Source organism: Triplophysa rosa, linkage group LG12, assembly GCF_024868665.1.
Source record: "Triplophysa rosa linkage group LG12, Trosa_1v2, whole genome shotgun sequence".
In the NCBI taxonomy this organism is placed as follows: Eukaryota; Metazoa; Chordata; class Actinopteri; order Cypriniformes; family Nemacheilidae; genus Triplophysa; species Triplophysa rosa.
The window spans coordinates 16986998-17010056 of record NC_079901.1 but is presented as its reverse complement, the minus strand read 5'-3'; the positions used below and the strand labels follow the sequence as shown (position 1 = coordinate 17010056).

The 23059-nt window shown below is 43.8% G+C and overlaps 1 protein-coding gene across 1 annotated transcript; it reads left to right on the top strand.

Annotated features, from left to right (window-relative positions):
• Positions 1–387: 387 nt before the first annotated feature.
• On the top strand, positions 388–22432 carry tle3a (TLE family member 3, transcriptional corepressor a). Its single transcript, XM_057347910.1, has 21 exons — positions 388–781; positions 1350–1527; positions 2214–2314; positions 2554–2617; positions 4083–4127; positions 8665–8727; positions 8890–8994; positions 12875–13073; positions 13938–13945; positions 16088–16210; positions 16292–16342; positions 16735–16887; positions 17549–17678; positions 18001–18164; positions 18712–18785; positions 19007–19256; positions 19476–19723; positions 19806–19953; positions 20047–20197; positions 20492–20568; positions 20931–22432. Exons 2-21 carry the CDS (start codon positions 1504–1506, stop codon positions 21036–21038), a joined length of 2286 nt encoding a protein of 761 aa, XP_057203893.1. The 5' UTR covers positions 388–781; positions 1350–1503; the 3' UTR covers positions 21039–22432.
• Positions 22433–23059: the final 627 nt, after the last annotated feature.

Here is a 23059-nt window from a genome sequence, read left to right as displayed (position 1 = left end):
AAAAACAAGACAGGAAGATATATACTTTGATGTAAACATCTAACGCTTCAACAGAATAATAAGAATAATGCGATTGTAATACATATGTTGTGGTCTATTTAGGTGTAAAGGGTAATTTTTGTGTTAGATCTCGAAAACAAAGATATTTTCACAGTGACATCGTTCCACTTTGTCTAGAAATGCCTAGAAATGTTCAGCGACTGCATTGCAAGCTACCTGTTCTGATCTAAAATGGCGAGCATGATGTCATGCATCAGGGTGCAGTCCCCACGTGGGGACGCAGTGCTGCAATTGGACAGCAAGGCAAAGCTCTCCGTTCTTTCACCCGATTGGCCAAAAAGAGGTGCTCTCGCGGCAGCTCAGCCCTCGTGTCAGTAGACTGTCTGTGTGTGGCACAGGGTTGCATTGCTGGACGAAGGGGAATGCTCGAGCGACGAAGAAGTACAACGTTACGCATTTAAACCTTCCAAACCTTTTCAAAATCGGAAGTACATTTTCCGGCAGTGTTTTCTGGGGGATTACGCGAACATTTTCCCGTGCCGTGGAGTTTGGCGTTTATTATCGCTTTGCCTCGGACCTGCGCTCGGAGAGACACTCTCCTCGAGTCGCCGCTTTTTATAGAGCGAGAGCGCGCACGGGAGATGTTTCTTGCCGTTTGCGCTCACCGGGAACCGTTTCCTTCGCTCGAGTTAGAAATTAAAGCGGTGATTTACATTTCAGAAGTTGTTGGCAGTTGCTGAAACGGTGGAAGCTGTTCGGCAGTTCGGACGCACAAAGACAGGTACGATTGGCTAGCAGGTTAGCTAGCGATAATAGCTTGTTATCCAACCGAGTCTTGAAAGGCTCCTCACACACAGGCTCAACTCATCACTTTGTTGACTTATTCACGTATTCCGGTTATACTATGTAATATGAGGACCCAGATGTGGTCTTTGTCAGTTGCCAAAAAATAATAATATAAAGGAGCGTATTGTATTGAAATATTATTACGTTTCGCTCGAGCGCTCTGTATGTACGTTAGGGGTTTCTCGTGTTTTTCGAGGTCTAGTTAAGTGCTGATTGTTCAAGCCCGATCATTAGCTTAAGAGCTTGTAGAAATTCCCAGCCAGCGGTGGCAAACAACATTACAGCGTTTAGTAGCGCTCTGCAGGTTAGTGTGATATTTTTCCAACAATAAACCGAGTTTTTTTTATGTGAACGTTTTAAAGGCGCACGTAAGACTCTTTCCGCGTCCTGTTGTCAACCGCAAGTTATTGAGTTTCAAACCGTCATTATGATCCCGTGCTTTAATGCAAGTTTCTCACGTCTCTTCCTCGTCTGTTTGTTTGTTTTTCATTGTTTGCACGAAGAGGGAAAGGGTTCGAGCGGCAAAGATCTGAGAGCAGGAGGATTTTGCCCCCCAGCGTCCAGTGGGCTTCGTGTCCGGCTGATTGTTTTGTCGGGTACAGTGGACTGGACACCCCCGCCAAAGAGAGCTCCAGTAAATAAAGGATACATTACAAGATGTATCCACAGGGCCGGCATCCGGTAAGTTGTGCATCTTGAACTGATATAGAACATAATTGCTACATCTGCATCAGTTTAGCTGGAGAGCAAGGGCACAGCCGTCCGTCCATGACGAACGACATCCTTATGTGCATGATGTGCACCCTAGTCCCCATGTCTGTGAATGCTTTGAAGTGAAAGAGAATGGCAATTTAAAAGCACCTTTAGGTTGGGGTAAAAAAAATCACTTTTCGTTAATGAGGAATTATATTGATCGTCTTTTTGTAAATGTGTTTGTTCTCAGTTTTCTGCAATTTTGTGTTTTCCACGTGCACCTGGTTGAGTCTTAACGTAAACAAAAGAGAAAGGGAGGGCGAAAACAACAGCATTTTTACAGGCGCGGTTTGGCACGCTCGGACCCATCCAAGCGAGGCGACCCCATTTCTCCCGCTGGTGTTTATGTGAAGCACTAAAACGGCTGCCCCTTCAGGCAGACCCAGAACTGTAAAGATTCCCCTGCCTCTTTTGTCAGAATGCTACCGGTGCTCCAGCTATATCCCAGATGTCACTAGCGTAGATGTCACACCAGCCCTCATTCGGGCTGAAATATTAGAGCCTCTCTCCCAGGGCCCAGAATGCATTAGAGCTTCGCTCTGCAGTCGGTGGAAAACAAATTTGGTTCTCTGAGGATGTAATTGAGTTTGATTGATGTGATGGCTGTCTTTCAGGCGCCCCACCAGCCTGGTCAGCCAGGCTTCAAATTCACAGTGGCAGAGTCCTGCGACAGGATCAAAGATGAATTTCAGTTCCTGCAAGCCCAGTATCACAGGTAATAATTTAAAGTTATATGCCTGAAAATAGCTTGTAAATTACAGTTCGGCCAATTTGTGTTATATTCAGATGCAAATGGTGGGACAAACAAATCTGCTCAGTGTTTGCTTGGGTATTAAACTAAATTATTTTGCCTTAAAATGAACTACTATGAAAATGTAGTTTATTTGTTCATTCTGTGTGTGTAAGCAGTGATAAAAAAGGTTGTGTGCTAACTGGTCATTTCTTTTACCACAGTCTCAAAGTGGAGTACGACAAACTGGCCAATGAGAAGACAGAGATGCAGCGCCATTATGTTATGGTAAGAGTAGCCGATATTTAATCTGCTGTCATATAGAAGAGGAGGTGAAGGTAGATGGCTTGTTTTATGTCTGAGGTAGTGGTTGTGTGTGTGTGTTTTCGAGTGTGTTTGTGAAACCCCCTCTGGTGCTTTTAGTTCAGCCTCCTGCTTTATTAAAGGGCCCTGACTGACTGCTCTTAGCCTCGGGCCCTTTCATACACCACCCCTTAGCCGTAGGGGTCAATGACCACAGCATTGTCCCCTTTTCTCCCTCACTCCTATTCCCCCCTCTTCTCCCCCTTCTCTCTACCTCCCTCTGTGTGTGGATCTGATTATTCTCCAAGGAGACGCTGCTTTCAGACAAATGCATGGCTGTAAATTGGGTGAGGGGTGATGGAGGAGTGCCAGAGGCGTCTGTGGGAAAATACTCAATTGCAACAGAAATCCAAAGCCTCCATATTATTGTTTCTAGGATAACCAGATTTTACACGCAAACAAACAGCAATATAAGTTCAACGTTAAACTTAATCACAAGTTTAATAATTTACACAACGCCAATGGGTTAAATCCAACCGTAAATGTTCAGAAGATCAAAACAGCCTCACGGAAGGATTTAAGATCAAGAGAAGAAAAACAAAGCATTTCGCGATGTAACTAAACAAGGTTAAACTGTGGAAGTGTATTCTCTTATCTTGTGTAAACACGCAAGCAATGACTTTAACCAATACCCAGGGACGCTAGTTAAACATTCCATTCACAGGAAAAAGCATGTCAGTCAGAGAGGAGGAGGAGAGGTTAGGTAAACACAGTGTAGAATCCCCACGTTGACTGTTTGCGCTGATAGTGTCAGCATCTACACTTGCAGAGGACTGTTGAGATTATTGGGAAACCCTGTTTTTTCTTCAAGGAAAATATGGCCTTTTTATGTGAACAAAATGTTCTTTATATAGTATGCAAAAAGCTTTTAAAATATTACACTTTAAATGTTTATTGTACTAACATTTCCATTGTTGAGCAAAAAAATTCAGAGAATTTTCAAAAGCCTCAGATCAATAGAAATTCATAAAATAAAAAAATATTTTGTCACTAGTTGTTAAAGGTTTTTTTTGTTATGCTAAGCTGTTGAAATGTTATGGCCTAGAAATGGGTCTTTGTCGGTGCAATCTTTATAAAATGATTAAAAAAAATCAGTATTCACAAATTACTTCCATTCAAAGTCTTGGAATTCTGTTAGTCAAAAAATGTGGCAAAGATTTTTAGATATTCATTTGTGTTCCATTATCAATATCATACGCAGAAAGACAAGCTGTGCAGATATGAAATCGGTACACGATTTTGATGTGCGCATCAAAAACCTGTTCTTCTCTTACCACCTGATGTTTCCCTAGAATCTGACTTTCTTTTCCTCAGTCTCATCAGGTGGAAATATTTGATGTGGCTCAGATTGTACAAAAAACTGAATACTTGCTCTCTTCCTTTTTTCCAGTACTATGAGATGTCCTATGGGCTGAACATTGAAATGCACAAACAGGTATGTATCCTTTTGATCCCTGTTCACACAATCTCGGAGTCGCAGACAGATCTCTGAGAGCACGCTGTGTGTGTATACGTCAGTCAAGGCAGTCGCACCGGTGTGTTAGGAGACAAGTGAAGTGTGCTCCGTAGAGATGATGAGAGAGAGTCTGTGGATTGCGTTCTTTTGAGCTGTGAGAAACTCGCTCGAATCAGGACTGAGTTACAAAGACACACACACTCGGTCAACTCTCTTTTCCTGTTTGTGCTGAGCAGAGTGTGATCAGACAGCTTTGATAAGATTAAAGGAAGGACTTTGGCAGGAGGGGCTATGTGATTTAATGATTGAGCACAGTCTGCAGAGGAACTATTATGTAAGCACATTTAAGACAACCTATATAAATTAACTCTAAGAGAAAAAATAGCCCACCGTTAATTCATTTGGTCCGATCGATCCTTATCCTGCATTTTCTCAGCGTATATGATATTCCTTTGATATTGTCCTTCAAATTTGGTCTTGCCAAATTTACCAAGACTAAGCTGATATACCCTGGCAATATTTTGATGTATCGCACATTTCCTGTCCCCTAGGTAATAATGAGATTGTGCTGCACACCAGATGTAGTTAGGTCACCTCAAGAGACAACCCAGCCTGCTCCCCTTCTCCACCATACAAAGGTTAATGGCATCTGGGTGGAGCTGGTGGATAGCGATCCATCAGTGTCCATAGGGCAAGTTCTTTGTCTGTCAGGCCCCTTGCCTCTGTTATGGCTCCTGTTAGACACTTATCTACTTGCTAGCAGTAGAGGGACATCAGTGTGAGAGAAAAGAAGAGGAGGTGATTAGGGGTGTAGGGTGTTTGGATTGTTTCTATGTAAACAGGTTAATCCATTTTAGCGTCTTGACTTTTATCAGGGACTGCCTCAGAGACCATAAATTGTCCATCTATGTTGATCCGGGTTGAACTGAATCTGGGAACGAATGCCAGGCAGGGAGTGGTTAACCATCCGAGTTAGCGCAGATTGCTAGATCCGAGCCGCATTATTCTCAGCGCTGAGGATTTATTCCTACTGCCAGGCAATCCGTTCCTCTCCCATTCCTTCGTAGGTGCTTTGTTTTTTAAACAGTTGAGGCGTAATGCGGATTTTAGGATGCACGCTGGCGTCTGATACCTGCAGACAGCCACGGTAATGGCAGCTGGTCCATGTCAATGAGCTACTGTGATGACTGAGGCGCTCTCAGTGTGGCTTATTTCGGGTCGATCCGCAGAGTTTTTCTCACCTGTTGTGAGACTAAAGGGAAGCTCGCACGCTCCTCCTCGCTGTCAGACCCAGATTGAGCCAGTCAGCCCCGGCTTGACACGGGGACGCTGATAAATGATTTATAAGGGCTGCCCTAGGAAGTGTTTGCTAACGGCTGGATTGTCCCTCTTTATGTGAGCCAAAGTAAACTGACTGGCTCATTGAGGTGAGTACACAGAACCTCTGTTAAAGTAGCGCTGAATGAGGATTGTGGGAATCAGACCTGTCTCATCACCATGTTTTTGTTGGTTAGGTCGCAAATCCAGGTAGAGAGTAATGTAGCAAGGTTGCCATGCCGATTGATGCAGGTCAATTTGAATGACGAAAAAAGCCCTGTTAAGCAGCACGCTTGCCTCCGCCACACACACACATGTTCTATATATATATATATATAACTTGTTATACCTTTAGTATTGAGTGTAAGGCTGTCAGAGAGCATTACCACCCTCTCACCCCAGCAGAATACAGGGCCCATCACCCCGACTAGGTCAAGTATTGTTTGTGATGGAGACACATGCCTGGAAGGACCAGTTGTTTTCCTCTATATTCAATGCTCATCAGCGTCTCACTCCATTCTGCTGGCGCTGATGGCAACAGACAAATAGCTTTCAGCATGCCATTGACAGCCTGGCCCTGGAGTGCTCTTGAAATGGTGCTAGACAGGTCCGAGTACCTGTAATTGTGTACCAGAGCGTGAAGCTTGCCACTTAAGAGGCAGGCTTTCATCTGCTTAAAGTGACATCCCATTTTTATCTGCGGTTGTAGCTAAAAGCTTGTCTGCTCGTCCAACTCAATGCACAGTGGTGCTTTCATCACAGACGCACGCATTATGCGCAACACATGCTAGCTTTTTATGTACGTTGCTGTTGTCTGACTTGTTTTCCCCTGACGGTGGGATTGTTTTTGTAAGATAAAGTATGAAGCTTTGGAGTGAGCGTCAGATAAGGCAACCCTTAACCTCACTCGGCCAGCTGTCAACGTCGAGTTAAGCCCTTAAGGAATGCGTTCGATGCTCCCCAGCCCACCGCAAATCCTGTCAAATGTTAGGCTGTTATTGACGCGGTTTATCTCGGCAAATAAGGATTATACACTGAGCGGGCTTTTCAACCGGTTTTGTTGATGCAGTCTTCTGGGGGTTTTTTGTAGTCAAGTAAGGTGTCTGAAATCTAAACCACTGGTACTGCTTGATCCTGTCATGTTATGTTTACATCCTTACAACAAAAGCTTTTGTTTGACTGTTGTGTATGCGATCGTGTAGAGCTAAATTAATGGGAGCAACAATATAGAAATGTTAGCTGAAGAAACATTTTTATTGTTTGTAACTGATAGGAGGGTAAAAAATAATGTTTTGTTGTGGTAAAGTGATGCACAGTAAAATGATTTGGGGGAAAAAATTAGTTCTATCTGCATACTGTTTTTAAAATGTAAACAGTTCTTTATATTGTGCATTAGGAAGTTTTATACATATTGTTGTAGCGGGATGTCTTTGATCTAGGCCATCAGATTATGCTCAGTATATCCTTTATTTCTATTTTTATTAAAACAACATATTGCTTACCCTGACACACGTCTATATTCCTGGGAGTGAGTTAAACTTTCTTGGGTGTTACAGCATATCTTGTAAAAGAAATATTGTGTCTGGCTCCTGCAACTGCTTGGCATTTTCCGCAATATGTTATAAATAATTTCCTGGTTGGCACAGCGGCTTGTGTTTGCCATTGAAATGAAAAATAGAGGCGAAATCCCTGTGATGTGTTTGTGCTCCGTTCTGGCCCTGGCTTTAACTGAGCTTCATAAATTCTATAGATGATGTATCTGTAGCAGAGTTATTTTTCAGAGGCTTTCCTGACGTTCTCCTTTGGTCTCGGTCAAAGCCAGTGCCAGACCTGTGATGTGAGCTCCTTTCATCACTGGAAGAGGCTGTGATGTCTGCCGTGCTGTTTGCTGCCTGCTTCTGATGATGGAAGGGGAGAGAGATGGAGCACATCCTACTGTAGCTCTGTGTAGCCTTTGGGTGAAGAGGCCTGGTTTTACCCCCCACCCCTGTTCTACTGTCATGCGTTCTCACAACGACCCCACATCATCCTCTCCTATTGCTCGCCTTTTTATCCTCCATTCGTGCGCAGCACTCATCCGATCGACAGGCCGAAAATTCAATTTAATGACCTGCCTGTGTGCACGTAATATGATTTTACAGGCTGTTACGGTCAAGCTGAGGTACCATTTGCATAATGATCGGCGCGCGATAGGAGACGGGGCCTGCTCAACTGCAGTTGCCATGGAAACGGTCAGGCGGGTGGAGAGAGAATGAAGGTCGGGTCCCTGTGGTGGGCTAGATGAAGGGGGGACTTGTGGGTGGGTTTGATGCTGAGAAAATGAAGAAGGTGGGGTCTGGTGAGGGCGGTGTAGGCCCCAGCCCCTGACAGGTCTGGACCTAATCCACCTTTGTTCATTAGACGTGAGTGTCACATCATTAGAATAGGGAACTTTTTTGTTGTGTTTTTAAATACTCATTCTTTATGTGGACATAATCAACATGTTAAGTTGAATGAGGTTGATTTTCATCATATATTTTGCTTCGTTTTTCTCAAGCACCAAGGATGCCGTAATGTTTCAGCTCTGGCTTCTATTTAGACCACTTGTGTGCAGGTTTTGGATGGTGGAAAGTCATAAATTTGGGATTTTACAAACAGGTTTTTTTGTGGTCAGCGCTTAAGTCTTTTATCACATTTGTCTGCTTCCAACATGTCCACAGGGAACGTCTGCATTATTTAACATCTGCTAAACAACAGGAGTTGGCAGTAATTTTGTTGTGAAGAGAGCCATTTGAAATGAACAGAATCAGCCTTGAACAACTGCTGCAGGGTTTTCTTTAATGTGATTACACAAAAGTGGTGATGATAGTTAAGGTTTAAATGTAAAGTTGAGAGTGAAGAGGTGTGTGGCAGTACGCTGTTCCTTTAGGCTGATAAGAGGTGAAGTGCTGTGGTCCTCTTAACACAGCTCCAGTGTATCTGGCTCATTCTCTGTGTGGTTTGGAGTGTTCACTCATCGCAGCTGTGCTCTCTCTCCCCTGGGCTCTCATAATGTTTTAAATATTTCACATGTCAATATCACGCAGTTTGGAGTGTGCCGAGTCAAGCGGTTCTGATTGCCGTGGTAATTGGCTTAATCGTTGGGAAATGCTATAAAGGCTTAGTTGTGCACTTTAACAGAAGTAAATTAACCCTTTTTTCCTAACTTTTTCTTTTCCAGACTGAGATTGCCAAAAGGCTCAATGCGATTCTAGCCCAGATTATGCCTTTTCTGTCACAAGAGGTGAGCTTTACCACTGTTTCTAAAAGGTCTTTTGTCAGTTTTCATAGATTCAAAACAGTTTTTATTTCCTTCAGGTGATTGACTTTCACTATTATTAAAAAGTGTCAAGTTCTCAAAACAAATTTGATGCTGAATTTTATCATTCTCTCTCCCCTGTTACAGCACCAACAGCAGGTAGCACAAGCTGTTGAACGTGCTAAGCAGGTGACAATGACAGAGTTGAATGCCATCATCGGGGTACGTGGACTTCCCAATCTGCCTCTCACCGTGTGTATACCTCTTTAATTACTACTTTTGACCCAATGTAAGGGGCAAACCTGCACTTCTATTGATACATAAATACGAATAGATGCTTTAAATTGTTGTTAACCATTTTGAGACTGATTTAAAAACCTAATAGTTGTGCAGGTTTGCTCCTCCAATTAATGCTTTTAAAAATGTGTTTACATATGAAGTGCATGCGTTCTGTGTCTTTATTGTATTTTTGTGGCTTTCTTGATTGAAGAAGCATGTGTGTGATGTACTTTGCGTGCGTACCTTTTGGCCTCTAGTTGTTTATCTAATGTAAGGCCAGACACGAGCTTTATTTAGTACAATTATATGTAGCCCATGTCTTCTTTCCATTCACAGTTCCCTGAAGCTGTTCAGACCTCTTTTTAGATACCTTTGATTAGACCGCACCTTTAATTAGGATACCTTTAATTAGATCAGGTTTTACAGAGGAGCTTCATTCCTCTCCACAGACCTGGATTGCATTAGCGGACAAATACGATCTTGCACACACACTCAAAGCTACTACTACCTTTTTGTTTTTCCTAGAAATGCTCACTACCTCCTAACAGTTGCTTATTGATCAGTGACAAGTGACCCGGATCCCTATCAACACGTAGAGAAAAACAAATCTGAGCCTTTTGCATCCGGAGCAGATTACAGCAGTTGACCCTGCTTTGATATGTCGCTTTAAGATTTACCCTACAAAAGAAAAATCTGATAATTGGGAGGTGAAGGGTTGAGGGTGGGTTTGCGTCATCTGATATCGGAATTCAATTAGATCTTTACCTGTGACGCTTATTCTGACATAATTACTGGAGTTAAGTCTGAAGGGGGCAGGCATGAGGTTAACTTCTGGAAAGATCTCTGTGATAGCTTTGATGTTATATTACAGCAGAATAATTTAAGAGGTTAATAACCCTTCAAGGTTTGAATTTGGACTCATTCTTTTAAAGAGCCATAACAAGATTACATATTCTGCCCGGCCATCACCTGACATCATGCAGTGCTTAAGAATAAGTAAAAATACAGTACAGGTTTTAGCCTTGAGAATGTTTTCATGGCATGTTGGGGTGTTTGTCTCCCACAGCACGCAGAAAGACACTCACTTGTTTGAGATAGACATAAATGTTTTTTGAGTAGGTGAGCATTTGTAATTCACCTAGCGAACCGTGTGTGTGCTCACGTAGGTGCCAGAGTCTTCATAAATAGTATAAGGCAGAGGTGAGACGAGTGCTACACACACACTTTTTTTTCTCAGAGCAGAAACCAGCATCTCTTATTGATGAACCTCAGAGCCGGTAATAGGATGCATCTAGGGCAGCTGTTTTTTTCTGCTGTGCTATGACTTTGATCAGAGGTCTTAAGATGGCCTCCTCCTGCAGCTCAGCATTTCTGCCCCGACCAGTGTGTTTATCCACACTAGTCCTATTTATTTTAGAACAGCAGAAGTGTTCCAATCCACATTGTCCTTAGTTTTCACTCCATGCGCAATTTTGTTCTTATTTTAGTTTGGTCAGATTTGGGTACGACGGTTTTCGGGAATGTGGTTGAGGGCTTGCAGTAGTGGGGGTCCTTGTTTTAGTGAACGGTGGGTTGTTTTTGCCTAGATTTGATTTTTTTCTAACGTTTTGGATCTAATTGGCTGGTCCTTAATGAGCGAGTCTTGAACCATTTTAGAGTACTACACAGAGATCAAATAGGCTAAAAATAACATGGAAATAGTGTTGTATGCACATTGTTAAATCACATTTAGAAATTGTGCAACTGTCGTGTGTATGTTTAAATGTTGTGTATGTGCATGTAAAGATAGTTCACTATTAAGACCGCCCCCTACTGTGTCGTGAGCCCAATTAAGTGTGTTTGTAGCCAAGAGGGCGAATCATAGGGCTTTATGTTTTGATCTCTCTCAGGCCAGCACGTTGCATGGATACTGCACAAAACCCAAGAGGAGGTTGTTTAGCTTTGACACCTGGGAATAGAAGTGTTTGTCTGATTTAGCCGCTTATAATTATATATGTCTGTTGTTCATTTTTACACCTTGCCAGCGTTCGGTGTTTTGCTGTGAGAGAAAGATTAGCAACAGTTGAGAAAGTCTTTATGTAGGAATATTAAATTACGGGAGGTGTCGGTTTTAGTTCTTTATTTTCTCGTCTTTATGGCCAGGGCTCTAATGAGGGTTCACTTATTGTCCATGCATATTACACATCAGTGGCTCATTAGCCGGAATGAGCAGGGAGGCTCTCCCTCATGAATCAAGCGCTGCTTTAATTTCCCATGTGGTCAGTCATCTCGGAAGCCACACACAATCGCTTACTTTTTATTCCTGGTAATTCTTCACTTCCTGACATCACGCCACTGACACCGCCTCTCACGCAACTCACTTCCACTCTTGTCTCGCTATCTCCATCTTTTTCTCCTGCCCTTTCGCTTCCTCTTCAAGCGTGTACACCGCCACCCACACTCGGTGCCTCTCCCTGACGCACGCGCACACCTCACACGCTCCTTTATCACATCTCCTCACAGATCCACACTCAGAGGCACAGCTCATAATTGGCTTGGCAGCTCTGTTGTGTTGGGGAAGGTAAGGTTGCAGGTTCAATTCCCAAGGCGAGCTCTTCTATATACCATTCGCTCTCCTGCCAATCTCAAAGGCCCTGAGCCTCAATATACAGCCAGCTGTGCAAATAATCCGCAAAGCTGTTAGCAATTATACTCAACCCGAATAAGGCCTTGTGATGGACATCTTTATAATGATTTACCCACTGGAAAGGGCAAGCTTTTGGAGCATTCCAGACTTATAAATAACCCTTTAGTATTGATATTTACTTATGGCATGGCATTAATGACCTGCTGGTAATTCTGAAAGGTTGTACCTCCACGCTCGCCGTACATAGCCAATAACATCTACCCTTTCCACATCGAGAGAAAAAACATGGCAGGATTCTCGGATAATGACCGTAAATAGTCATTGATTGACTCGGGGTTTGATAAAAGTCGGGAGGTATATGCTATAACAACCGCTTGAATAATTCATTTTTCCTGCGGATGCTAATAAATTGCGGAGGATGGGTTGTTGTTTTTTTAAACCGGTGGCTCCGCTAAGTATTATTTAACCTTGCTTTAAACTGCTCGCTTCCCATGCTGAGTGGTTTTTAATACTCATCAGTTTCCTCCAAGCTTTTCAAATATTGATGGAGGTATTGGAGCCTTGAACGCATGCCAACGCAGGACCCCTCGCTCTTGGCCGCCGCCGCACATGGTGCACACACACACACACACACACACACACACACACAAAGGCTTAGCCCAGCTGCTGTTCAAGTGCTGTTTAAAGTTTGGTTTTCTCGAGTGACTCATACTTTGGGTAATAACCAGACACAAATGTGAGGGGAGTAAATATAGCCGTCCAACGTTTTGATGGGCCTAAGGAGCAGGTGGTGTTAAGCCAATGAGCTGACAGCATTCCAACGCCTGCTGTCTTTAAACTGTATCTTAAATAGGGCTTGACAACTCTCTTTTGTTAGAGCGAATGCAGGAGTTTATTTTTTGCTGTTTTTGTTAATTGGGTGAATGTACTGAATCGCATGCTTGTTTTTTTTTGTACAGCATTGAAGTCGCAGTTAATGTAAACTCGCCTCACACTAAAGCTTTTAAAATCTGAGGTTATGCAGCTTCTGGCAACATAAAGACAGGGTTGTTTGCAGGTTCCCAAAATATGACTCTCAAGTGTGCGAGAATGTAAATATCTCCCCGACCCCCACCTGTGCTTCTAAATGGGGCAGCCCAGAGACCGTATGTGCGTGTGTAGTTTTGTGTTGTGTATCTCTTGGTTTCTTTCCCTCCGGCCCACTTGTCGTCTGTTTCTGCACAGCAGCAGCAGCTCCAGGCTCAGCACCTCTCTCATGTTGCCCACGGTCCTGTGGCTTTACCCCCTCATCCGTCTGGCCTGCAGCCACCAGGAATCCCTCCGGTCACCGGCTCTGGCTCGGGCCTGCTGGCTCTGGGAGCTCTGGGAAGTCAGCCACACCTGCCTGTGAAAGATGAAAAAAACCACCACGACCTGGAGCACCGAGGTAAGGAGCACACACACACACTCACACACATATACACTGTTCTCATTTAAAGCCAGAAGAGTGGAACATTAGTTGCTCAGTCATACAGACATCTTATATGAATAAAACTCTTGTCTCATAACACCCCTCCTCTGTGGTTATTTTTGCTGCTCTTATAGGCTGCTGACATTATTCACCTTCTTAGGTTGGCTTTATAAGAGTATGGCTTTCCATATGGCTTTCCATTTAGATCTAAAGGCCCTTTTAAAATTGAAAGTATGTAAAGTGATTAAAGGAATAGTTCCTCCAAAAATGAATGATGATTAATTATTTACTCATCCATCGTGTCTTTAGAAACCTGTTTGCTATTCTTTCAAAAAATGAAAATTATTGCAGTATGTTTTCTATACAGTGAAAGGGAATGGTGACCATGGATTTTCGAGACTTGATTTTCGATCTGTTCCTCACACAAAGCCTCTGTATGACTTGAAAAGACTTTGAAGTGTAGTCATATGGAGTGCTTTATGACTATTATAGACTTTTTTTTCTTTTCTGGAGCTCTTTGTCCTTTGGATCGCCTGGTTAACATTTACTTTTATTGACTAGAAGGCTGCAGCTTGAGCAAAGTTTTGAAATGTTTTGAGGAAGAGTAAAGTGCAGTATTTATTTTCATATTCTCTCGCTCAATTTGGCAAGGCCAGAAAGGGACACATGCTAATGTTTTTCTAAATGTGTTGTGTACATAACATGCATACTTTACCTGCTGATGAAATACTCCCTTATCTTTGATTGTCAGTTGGTCAAGGTAACTGATTTTTGTTTATCTCTGTTTTGTCTTGCCGTTCCGCATGTCTTTCAACACCGACCGGGGTCTGCTGACTACAGAGAGCACAGTGAGTATCAAGTTACTAGTATCTCCCCCTTCTTTTCTGTGTTTAATAGCTCTGTTCCAGAACCTAGTGAGCTGTCTACAGACACAAAACCTCGTTAATGACATGACTAGACTAGGACTTTTTTTGGGTGATGCGACTCGTAGGTGATCACTAAAGGTTGATGTTAGCATGATGCTAAGCTAATGTAAAAATATATAGTTTAGTGCAGTTATTTTCTTCCCAAAATGTGCAACATTTATTACGATTTGTTTTTTCTACTGAACATATTCTTTGAGTGTTTTCTGCAAAGATGTGTAGTGATGTTTTAAGACGATGCCTGCATAGGCCATTCACTAGGTTTCGGTACAGTCAATCTGTCTTCGTTTTACTGGGTGAAAAGCACCTCTTGGCCCATTTCATGCCTAAGAAAATTTCCATTAATGTAAATGTCAAGTAAGATCCTTCATCCTGAAGCACACGCAACTCGTGCACGAAAGGGTAATCTGCGTTCATTAAAATGACTAATAGAGAAACAAGCTTTTTATGAAATAAGCACTCGCATCTCTCCGCAGATGGGAAATGACTCGTATTACAGCGTGCAGATTAGCTCGGCTCTATAATTTTATCACAATTAAAGACGACGTCGACTCCCTCCCTCCTTTGTGGGATTTATTTTATCCCTCTCTCTCCTCTTCCCCACCCCTCTGCTATCTCGGCTTGTTTACCGCCCCTTCTTCGCTCTCTTTTGCTACCGCGATAAATATGTATGAGCACAGTCGCGGGAATTGTTTTACTCCCTCTCATCTCCGTGCCCTTGTAAAAGACATTTATTCAACGGGGCTTAAATCTCTCTGATGGCTTATTGTGGCCGTGAGATTGGGTTTCTGCTCACCCGGTGAGGTCTGAATGGGTGCAGTCATGTCTGAGGCGAAGGGAGCTCCTCTGGCAGTGAGACGTCAGGGTGCAGTTGTGTTTGCTGCCGCTGCTGTTGTCTAAGGTCATCTGATAGCACGCTGGTGACTATGCTTAATGAGTCACGCTAAGCATCTCTTTAAAGGTCAGACATCATGCAAAGAGAGAGAGAGAGAGAGAGAGACGGATTCTGTTGGGCTCTCAGCCCAGTCTGATACTTCATCTTCTCGGCTTAATATCCATTTACGCTTGCAGTGATCTGGAGACCTTTCCCCCCCATGATTCTTGTCGCTTCACATTAACTGAAAGATCTTGGGAAGGAATGAATTAAGCTTTAGGAGCTGGATTGTGTCGTGAGCTCTTGGAAAGGCCCAAGTTATAGTAAACTCCCTTTTTGCATCTGAAGTTTACAGATGATGCTGGCTGGAATATTTAGAGGTGCATTATTGGGTGCTTGAATGAACATGGAAGTACACTGAATGGTCACCACGATCCTTGTGGATGTAGTTTTTTTGCGTTTTTCTAGACTGTAGTCATTGTCTAGCTGGACCGCAGGCCCACAATCTTCTCTGGGACGGGGACCGGGACATATCCAGATGTGATGCAACGATCAATGGCTATTACATGCTCCCAAACACAAGTCGGGTTCTCACAGATTTTTCTTTTGGCTGTCACAGATAAAGGGTCATTGTCTTTACATGTCTTCCTTTAGCTGTTTGTTGTCTCTTCCAGAAGATGAAGAGAGTGAAAGAAGGAAGGGAGGCAGGTGGGGTAGTAAATAAAAGCCGCTCTTTTGTCTGGTTAACTTTGTCTACTCTGTAGTGCGGCCAGCACGCTTTTTGTGTTTAGTCTACTGTGGGTTGTTAGATACGGCTTGGCAAGCTTACTGTATTATGTTAGATCTGTTTTGGGTTTTTGAGTCTGCTGGTTGGAATGGATTGGATGCTTTAGGCTTTTAAGTGTGCAGTGTGATAATGGTTATTGTTTTAGTCCCCTTTGCTATTGTTTTCTAAGCTTGGATCTCTGTCAAATGCAACAGCTGTATAGTACCTGTCAGTGTCATGGCAGTCATTTCAAAATCTGAACTGAAATGTTTCCTTTGTCATGTTACATAAAACAGATTTGAGTTGAAGTGTAGGTACGGAATTTTCTAAATAATGTGAAAGTCATATGGGATCTGAGGGTGGTTTTCATGCAAAATGAATGAATAAATTAGGTTGAAGTAACGTTTTCTGTCTGTCGCCTCCTCAGAACAACTCCATCTCTCCATCAGACAGCCTGCGCACAACCAGTGAGAAACACCGCGGCTCATCTGATTACAGCCTGGACTCCAAGAAACGCAAAGTGGAGGACAAGGACAGCATGAGCCGATATGTGAGTTCTGTGACCTGTAATATAATAGTGTTTGTAATGAAATGCTGATGCTCACCCACTGCATCGTTATTGTGCTTTCAGGACAGTGACGGAGACAAAAGCGACGATCTGGTGGTTGATGTTTCCAATGAGGTGAGATGTCTATTTAGATATAAAACAATTTATACTACAACGCTCTTCAATTCTTGTACTGGTTTGTGTTGATTTTCTGTAGCTGCTGCTTTGGCATGTTGATATGTAGTCTCAAATAGATGCTTGTTTCTGGCTGTGTAATATTTTCTTACACAAGCGTTTTAGGGGTAGAAACCTAAAAAGTTACTTGCGTGCACATGTACATTTGGTAACTGTGATATCAGCAGAATAAATAATTCAAGGCTGTTGAATTATTGAAAATTAACACACAGTAATGCGGTGTGCAGACCTGTTTTAATAATTGAACAGTCCATCTTCAGTTATTCCATACATATGTAGTCTTAGTTCAATATTAATTTATAAACTTAACTCCTCACATTTTTGTGTAATAGGACCCTGCCACACCCAGAGGCAGTCCCGCCCACTCCCCACCTGAGAATGGCATAGATAAGCCACGCCCTCCTAAGAAGGACACACCCAACAGCCCTGCCTCTGTGGCCTCCTCCGGCAGCACCCCCTCCTCTAAAAATAAGGAGCACGGTCATGTAAGGGTCTCTCTGTAATATGGTTCTAATATCAGACACATTTACTTGTTTCAGCGTTTCTGGATTTTTTAAACTGTAATATCTGTGTTGCACTGTTTAAGGTTTGATGATTATAATCTGGGTATGTGCCTGTGATGCAGAATTACAGGATATGTTTGAGGAAAGGGCTTGATGAGTGGGGGGTTCAGCAATGGAAAGCCTTAAAAAAAAGTTACCTTTTTTACCCTGATCTTCCAGTCTTTCTCTGTAATGGCTCAGAAGTGAATGTCTGTTTCTCAGCCTCAGCTTTAAATACATCTGTAAATGTCAGGGATAATGCATCCCCCTAGCTGGATCAGCCATGTCTTCCCTGCTAATAACTCAATGCGTTTAACCATTCTGGTCCTGTGCATAAAAAAAAAAAGATCAGCGAGAGAGAAGCGAGGGAAGGAAAAAACGAGCCTCATTTCTATTGTAGCAGTAATGGGTTTGGGGATAAATAGCGGGGTTTATAGTTTCGTAGGAGTAGTGAGTTTGTCAGAATTGGATTGGATTAGGTTCAGCCACCACTTAAATCTTCTGCCTGGATGATACCTCGTTTGGGGGGATTTGAACTCTGTTTTCACTATCTCTCTCTCTCTGTGTTTCTCTCGCCCCGCCCTTTCCACTTGCACATCTGCAGAACGACAAATCCTCCACGCCTGGACTCAAGTCCAACACCCCCACACCTCGTAACGACGCCCCCACCCCAGGTACCAGCACCACCCCTGGGCTGCGGCCCATCCTGGGCAAGCCTCCGATGGAAGCTTTAGGTGAGTTTATAACGAATGCCCACAGCTTTAGAAAGGATGCCATTTTAATCTGGAACGGCACCTCCCGCAGCATGCCATGCAAACACAGCCAATAATGTAACCAGAAGAGAGTTCTTTGCATATGGAAATAATCCAAAGCTTCTGCAAATTTCTAGGCTCGCCTTTTTAACAGAGCTTAAAGCATCTTACATAAACGCATCTTTGAAGCAGCTCCATATAAGGGGGTCTTTGATTGAGATTTATCTCCCTGCTCCTGAGTTCAGTTCCTTTTCCCGCGGTTGACTGATGCTGATTTATGATTGGATGTGTGTCTCTGATTCAGCCGCCCCTGCTCTGCGCACCCCCCTCTCATACCCATCTCCCTTTGCCATGATGGGCCACCACGAGATGAATGGCTCTCTGACCAGCCCTGGAGTCTACGCAGGTCTTCACATCTCTCCTCAGATGAGCGTGGCAGCCGCAGCCGCCTACGGGCGCACGCCTATGGTGAGTGTGTATGCATTGATCCGTCTGGATTATGTTGCTGAGAGATTGCGATGCATCAAGAATCATTTTGAGATCAGATCATGACAAATTAAATTGTAATCAAAATCTAATTGAATTGTGAGGTGCCCAAAGATTTCTACCCCTGCGTTAAACTTAGCCTGATCCCTACCTTACCTTTCTCTTTCCCATTTCCTTTCATTTCATTTCCTTGCTCGCTTTCGATCTCTCTCTTCCCCCAAAGCCCCCACCATCAGAGTGGAGGGAGAGCGCGAGGTGATGTAGTGTGTGTGACTGGGTGTGAAATAAGCGTTACATTGACTGGGCTCTCAGGCAACCTCACTGCCTACCGTCTGATTGCTTCATCCTTTCGGGTAAATGAAGGAGCAGTCCAAGAATCATTCCTCTGCGGTTGCATGTTTTTACAGTATGCATCGATCAAGTCGGGTTATATTCAATGGGTGAATGTTTGCACAGAGGCATAATACACAGGTTGTCTTTGTGTTTTTTAACGTGGATTGCTTTTCTAACACGTCTTTTATTGTTGCAGGCGGGTTTCGAACATCCTCATATGAGAGCCCCGGGCCTCCCTCCCAGCCTCACCTCAATCTCCGGAGGGAAACCGTAAGTGTCCAACAGAGTACTAGACCGCTCTCTTTTTCCCACAGTATTTATGTAACGGTTCCGCAAGAGTGCTTAAGTGCACAACCTTTTCCCTCTTAATAACTCATTTTAGACTACTTGCTCATATTGCTGTAATTGATTTAATTAAGCCACTTTAATCAGTGCACCGCTGGCTGCTAGATTACTAAAGAGGTCTCTCTCTCCCGCTCTGTCTGTCTCAGGGCCTACTCTTTTCACGTCAGCGCTGATGGACAGATGCAGCCCGTGCCCTTCCCTCCAGACGCTCTGATTGGTCCAGGGATCCCCCGTCACGCTCGTCAGATTAACACCCTCAGTCATGGGGAGGTTGTGTGTGCCGTCACTATCAGTAATCCCACTCGCCACGTCTACACCGGAGGCAAGGGCTGCGTTAAGATCTGGGACATCAGTCAGCCTGGAAGTAAAAGTCCAGTGTCTCAGCTAGACTGTCTGGTAAGGGCGAAAACCATACTTTTTTTAACTAGTGCTGTTGTTCCATTTGTTTAACTGCTAGTTCTTTAATCGTTAATACAGCATATTTGTAAACGGCATATCTGCAACAGTGTATTGAAACATGTATTGGTGTCAAGCACAATTTGAATAAATGTTCCACTCCAATGGTTCATCTCTTAACATTGAATTGTTAATTCTGTATTGCCTCACGTTCTACAGAACAGGGATAACTACATCCGCTCCTGTAAGCTGTTGCCCGACGGCCGCACTCTTATTGTTGGAGGGGAGGCCAGCACTCTGACCATCTGGGATCTTGCCTCCCAGACACCCCGCATCAAAGCCGAACTGACCTCCTCGGCGCCGGCCTGCTACGCACTTGCCATTAGCCCCGACGCTAAGGTGTGTTTCTCCTGCTGCAGTGATGGAAACATTGCCGTCTGGGACCTTCACAACCAAACCCTTGTCAGGTGGGCAAGCGCACAGTTTTGGGGATTGTACTATCGTGAACTGCATTTTGTTATCACTCACTGTTCTTGGCATGACTTGCAGGCAGTTCCAGGGCCACACAGATGGTGCCAGCTGCATTGACATCTCTCATGATGGCACCAAGCTGTGGACAGGTGGTCTTGACAACACAGTTCGTTCCTGGGACCTCCGAGAGGGACGGCAACTCCAACAGCACGACTTCACATCTCAGGTTGGGCCCTCATATTCTGACTTATGTTAAGTAGTTTTCATACAATGCAATAAAAAAAACAATGCCGCTCAGACTGGCTTTTCTCGATTACAGATATTCTCCCTGGGCTACTGTCCTACGGGCGAGTGGCTGGCTGTTGGCATGGAAAGCAGCAATGTGGAGGTGCTCCACCACACCAAGCCTGACAAGTACCAGCTGCACCTTCACGAAAGCTGTGTTCTGTCTCTCAAGTTTGCTTATTGTGGTAAGAGACCGATTGTGTTCTGTGATTCAAACCTCAATGATCTGTTTCATAAATCACTAAGACTTGAGATTTTGCTCTCGCTTGCGGCGGCTTAAATTGAGATCTTTGCATTCCATTAAGTTTGCATTAAGTAATAAAGCCGCACAGCATCTGACTGCTCACAGCTCCCCCAGTTTAACAGAACCTTGATTGTCCTTTCCTACCAGGCTGTCTTTTACTTGGCTTTCTGCACATATCTCCATTTTGCCCGTACTCTGTTCAGAGCTCTAATTACGTTTGATTTCCCTTGTCAAGGTAAATGGTTCGTGAGCACTGGGAAGGACAATCTGTTGAATGCATGGAGGACTCCCTACGGCGCCAGCATATTCCAGGTACAGAGATCAATACAGTCTGTCTACAGGAAATGTGTGGGCTGCTTGAGTCAGTAGAAAGGGCACGGTGACCGCCGGCTGACAGGCCGCGCCTTGATCAGCGGAAATGGGCAGGAGTATGTTATTAACGCTGGGTTCTGACCACTTAGTGCGGATACGGGCCCGCTCGCCTAGCTCACGTCTACCAGCTTAAGAGTAAATAATGATAACCCTTCAAGTGTTTATGACTAAAGGGGCTTGGCACAGAAGCTAATGCATCGTTTGGTGGAAGTGCTTGTATACACAGCCGTCAGCATTTTTAGAAGACTTCAAATTCAAGCTGGATGATTTCACTAGATTCATTTTGGCTTTTCTTTCCGCAGTCAAAGGAATCATCCTCGGTTCTGAGCTGTGACATCTCGGCAGATGACAAGTACATTGTAACAGGCTCTGGAGACAAGAAGGCCACGGTGTATGAAGTGATCTACTAGACTGAGGTAACAGGCTGGTGCGGCTCAGGCCTCTGGAGGAGGGACGAGAGACTAGACAACTTCTCACTCCACTGATTCTCCTATTCAAACAGACAAGAACAGTCTCCGTCTGTCTGACTGCCTGTCTCGCACTCACTGACTATATGACTCACCAATGCCCTGATCGAGTGGGGGATGGGGTGATCTGTGCTGCGATACCGGAACTTGGACCCAAACGTGCAGCCCTACAAGACCTCCCACAATGCACCACCACCACCACCAACAGCACACTCAGCCTGGTTCATATGGCACTAGAGATGTTTCCTTTGCTGTTTTTCTTCAATCTTTGTTTGTTGGATTGTTTAATTTTTGTTCCTCACTGCGCTGTGAGGATGTTCCATAATGCATCGTGAAGCAGCGCTTCGTTCTGAAACTTCATCTGTGTGGAGGCTTTGTGAAAAGTGTACATAATGGAGTATTAAAATGCCTTTTATAGATTTATATTTTGGTGTCCAGTTACACTTGTGATGGTTATCATTTTCTCTCTCTCGTTCTCTCCTCGATGCTCAGTTTCCCCTTTGAGGTTTTGAAATTAGATTAAGACCTTTTTTTCGATGGATATTCTGTTCCGTTTTTTTTCCCCCTTTTGAGAAGTTCATTTTCCAGGCTGACCTTTTATGGAAATCTAATTTGCGTTTTCTCCCTCCCTCCTGAAAAACAATTTTGAGCTAAATCGCATTACAGAGGCGTTTTTGTAAAATGTCCTGTGGATTTTTTTCGAGTGGCTTAAAGCCCATGCGAGGCACCTGAGACTGCAATCGAGGCCTTGCAGGAAGGGCAGTTCATTTCTCAAACAAACTCGTCGAGCATTTATAACTGACTGTCTGATTGGCTTCAGAGAAAGAGACCCTGACTCCTCCAAGCAGAAGAATCCCTCATCGTGCGAATTGTTCTGGATTTTAAGATTGTATTTACCAATTTGTAGAGGACTACTCTCAAACCTGTGACTTCATCGTGCTGTTGTTATGATCAGGACATAACATCTTGTCTCGTAGTGGAAGACCTGGATTTTGGATAAATTGGTTGTTTTCCCCAACAACCCCCCCCCCCCTTTCTAATTCCCAGTGATGTACAATGTGGTTTGTGTGGATAGTGTTTCATATACAGGAAGCACAGAGTAAAGAAAAAGTGTCTGCAGATGAGCCAAACGGACCATAACACTATCCTAACACACAGGCATTGGCCTATAGTCCATCTTGTTTATAGCATCACACTGTTAGTATCCCCCCCAAAATAAAGAGCAAACGACTGGTAGATACGGACACATCAAACACACACCAAAGTATGTAGCAAACTGTGTTGTCACTGAAGATATGTACAGTTGTTGATAATTCAATAAACTGTTTTTGTATAAAAATGACACATGCCTTCATTCTCTGTGTACGTTGTAAACTAGTTTGAGTTTTGCACATTGATCTTAAAGAAGCCGTATTGTAATGATGCATCAATGCAGAGCCGAACTTCCAGGCACTTAAGGAAAAGCATGACCCTCTCTGCATGTTTTGTTGGTAGTGGAGTACTCTTAATTATGGGGTCAGCTGGGATGAATGCCCTCTCCAGGCCCTCTTTTTTAGCTTGTTCCTGTGTAGCGAGAGGCTCTGAGAACTCCATTCCCTTCCCTCTTTAGTGATGTTTTTGTAAGACTTTAAAAGCAGAGTCGGATGGGTTCGGCAATGAAACTGTCTCTCTGCCCCCCCACGTAGACGCAATTGTACATTTCCTGAATGCAGCAATATAGCAGCCCCCTTTCTTTCTGGAACTTTCTTGCTCTCAATCAAGAGGTTGAGGGTGGGCTGTACAGGGATGAAAGCTTTTGCTCCGACTGAGTGCCTGACACCGGACGAGTGGATGGCCTGTTTCCATTCCTTTTCATGTTTTCAATGGTTCTGCTGCAGACTGCTTTTAATATCCAATTATTTGTTATTGACAGTGAATTCAGGTGAGTCTCGAGAGATCTTGCTTTCGAGAGACGCTTGGTCTTT

Coding starts and splice junctions, on each gene's coding strand:
- tle3a (XM_057347910.1), top strand. CDS start 1,504: ATGTATCCACAGGGCCGGCATCCG. Junction 18,786..19,006: donor TCAATCTCCGGAGGGAAACC/GTAAGTGTCCAA, acceptor TGTCTGTCTCAG/GGCCTACTCTTTTCACGTCA. Junction 19,954..20,046: donor AGCACGACTTCACATCTCAG/GTTGGGCCCTCA, acceptor TCTCGATTACAG/ATATTCTCCCTGGGCTACTG.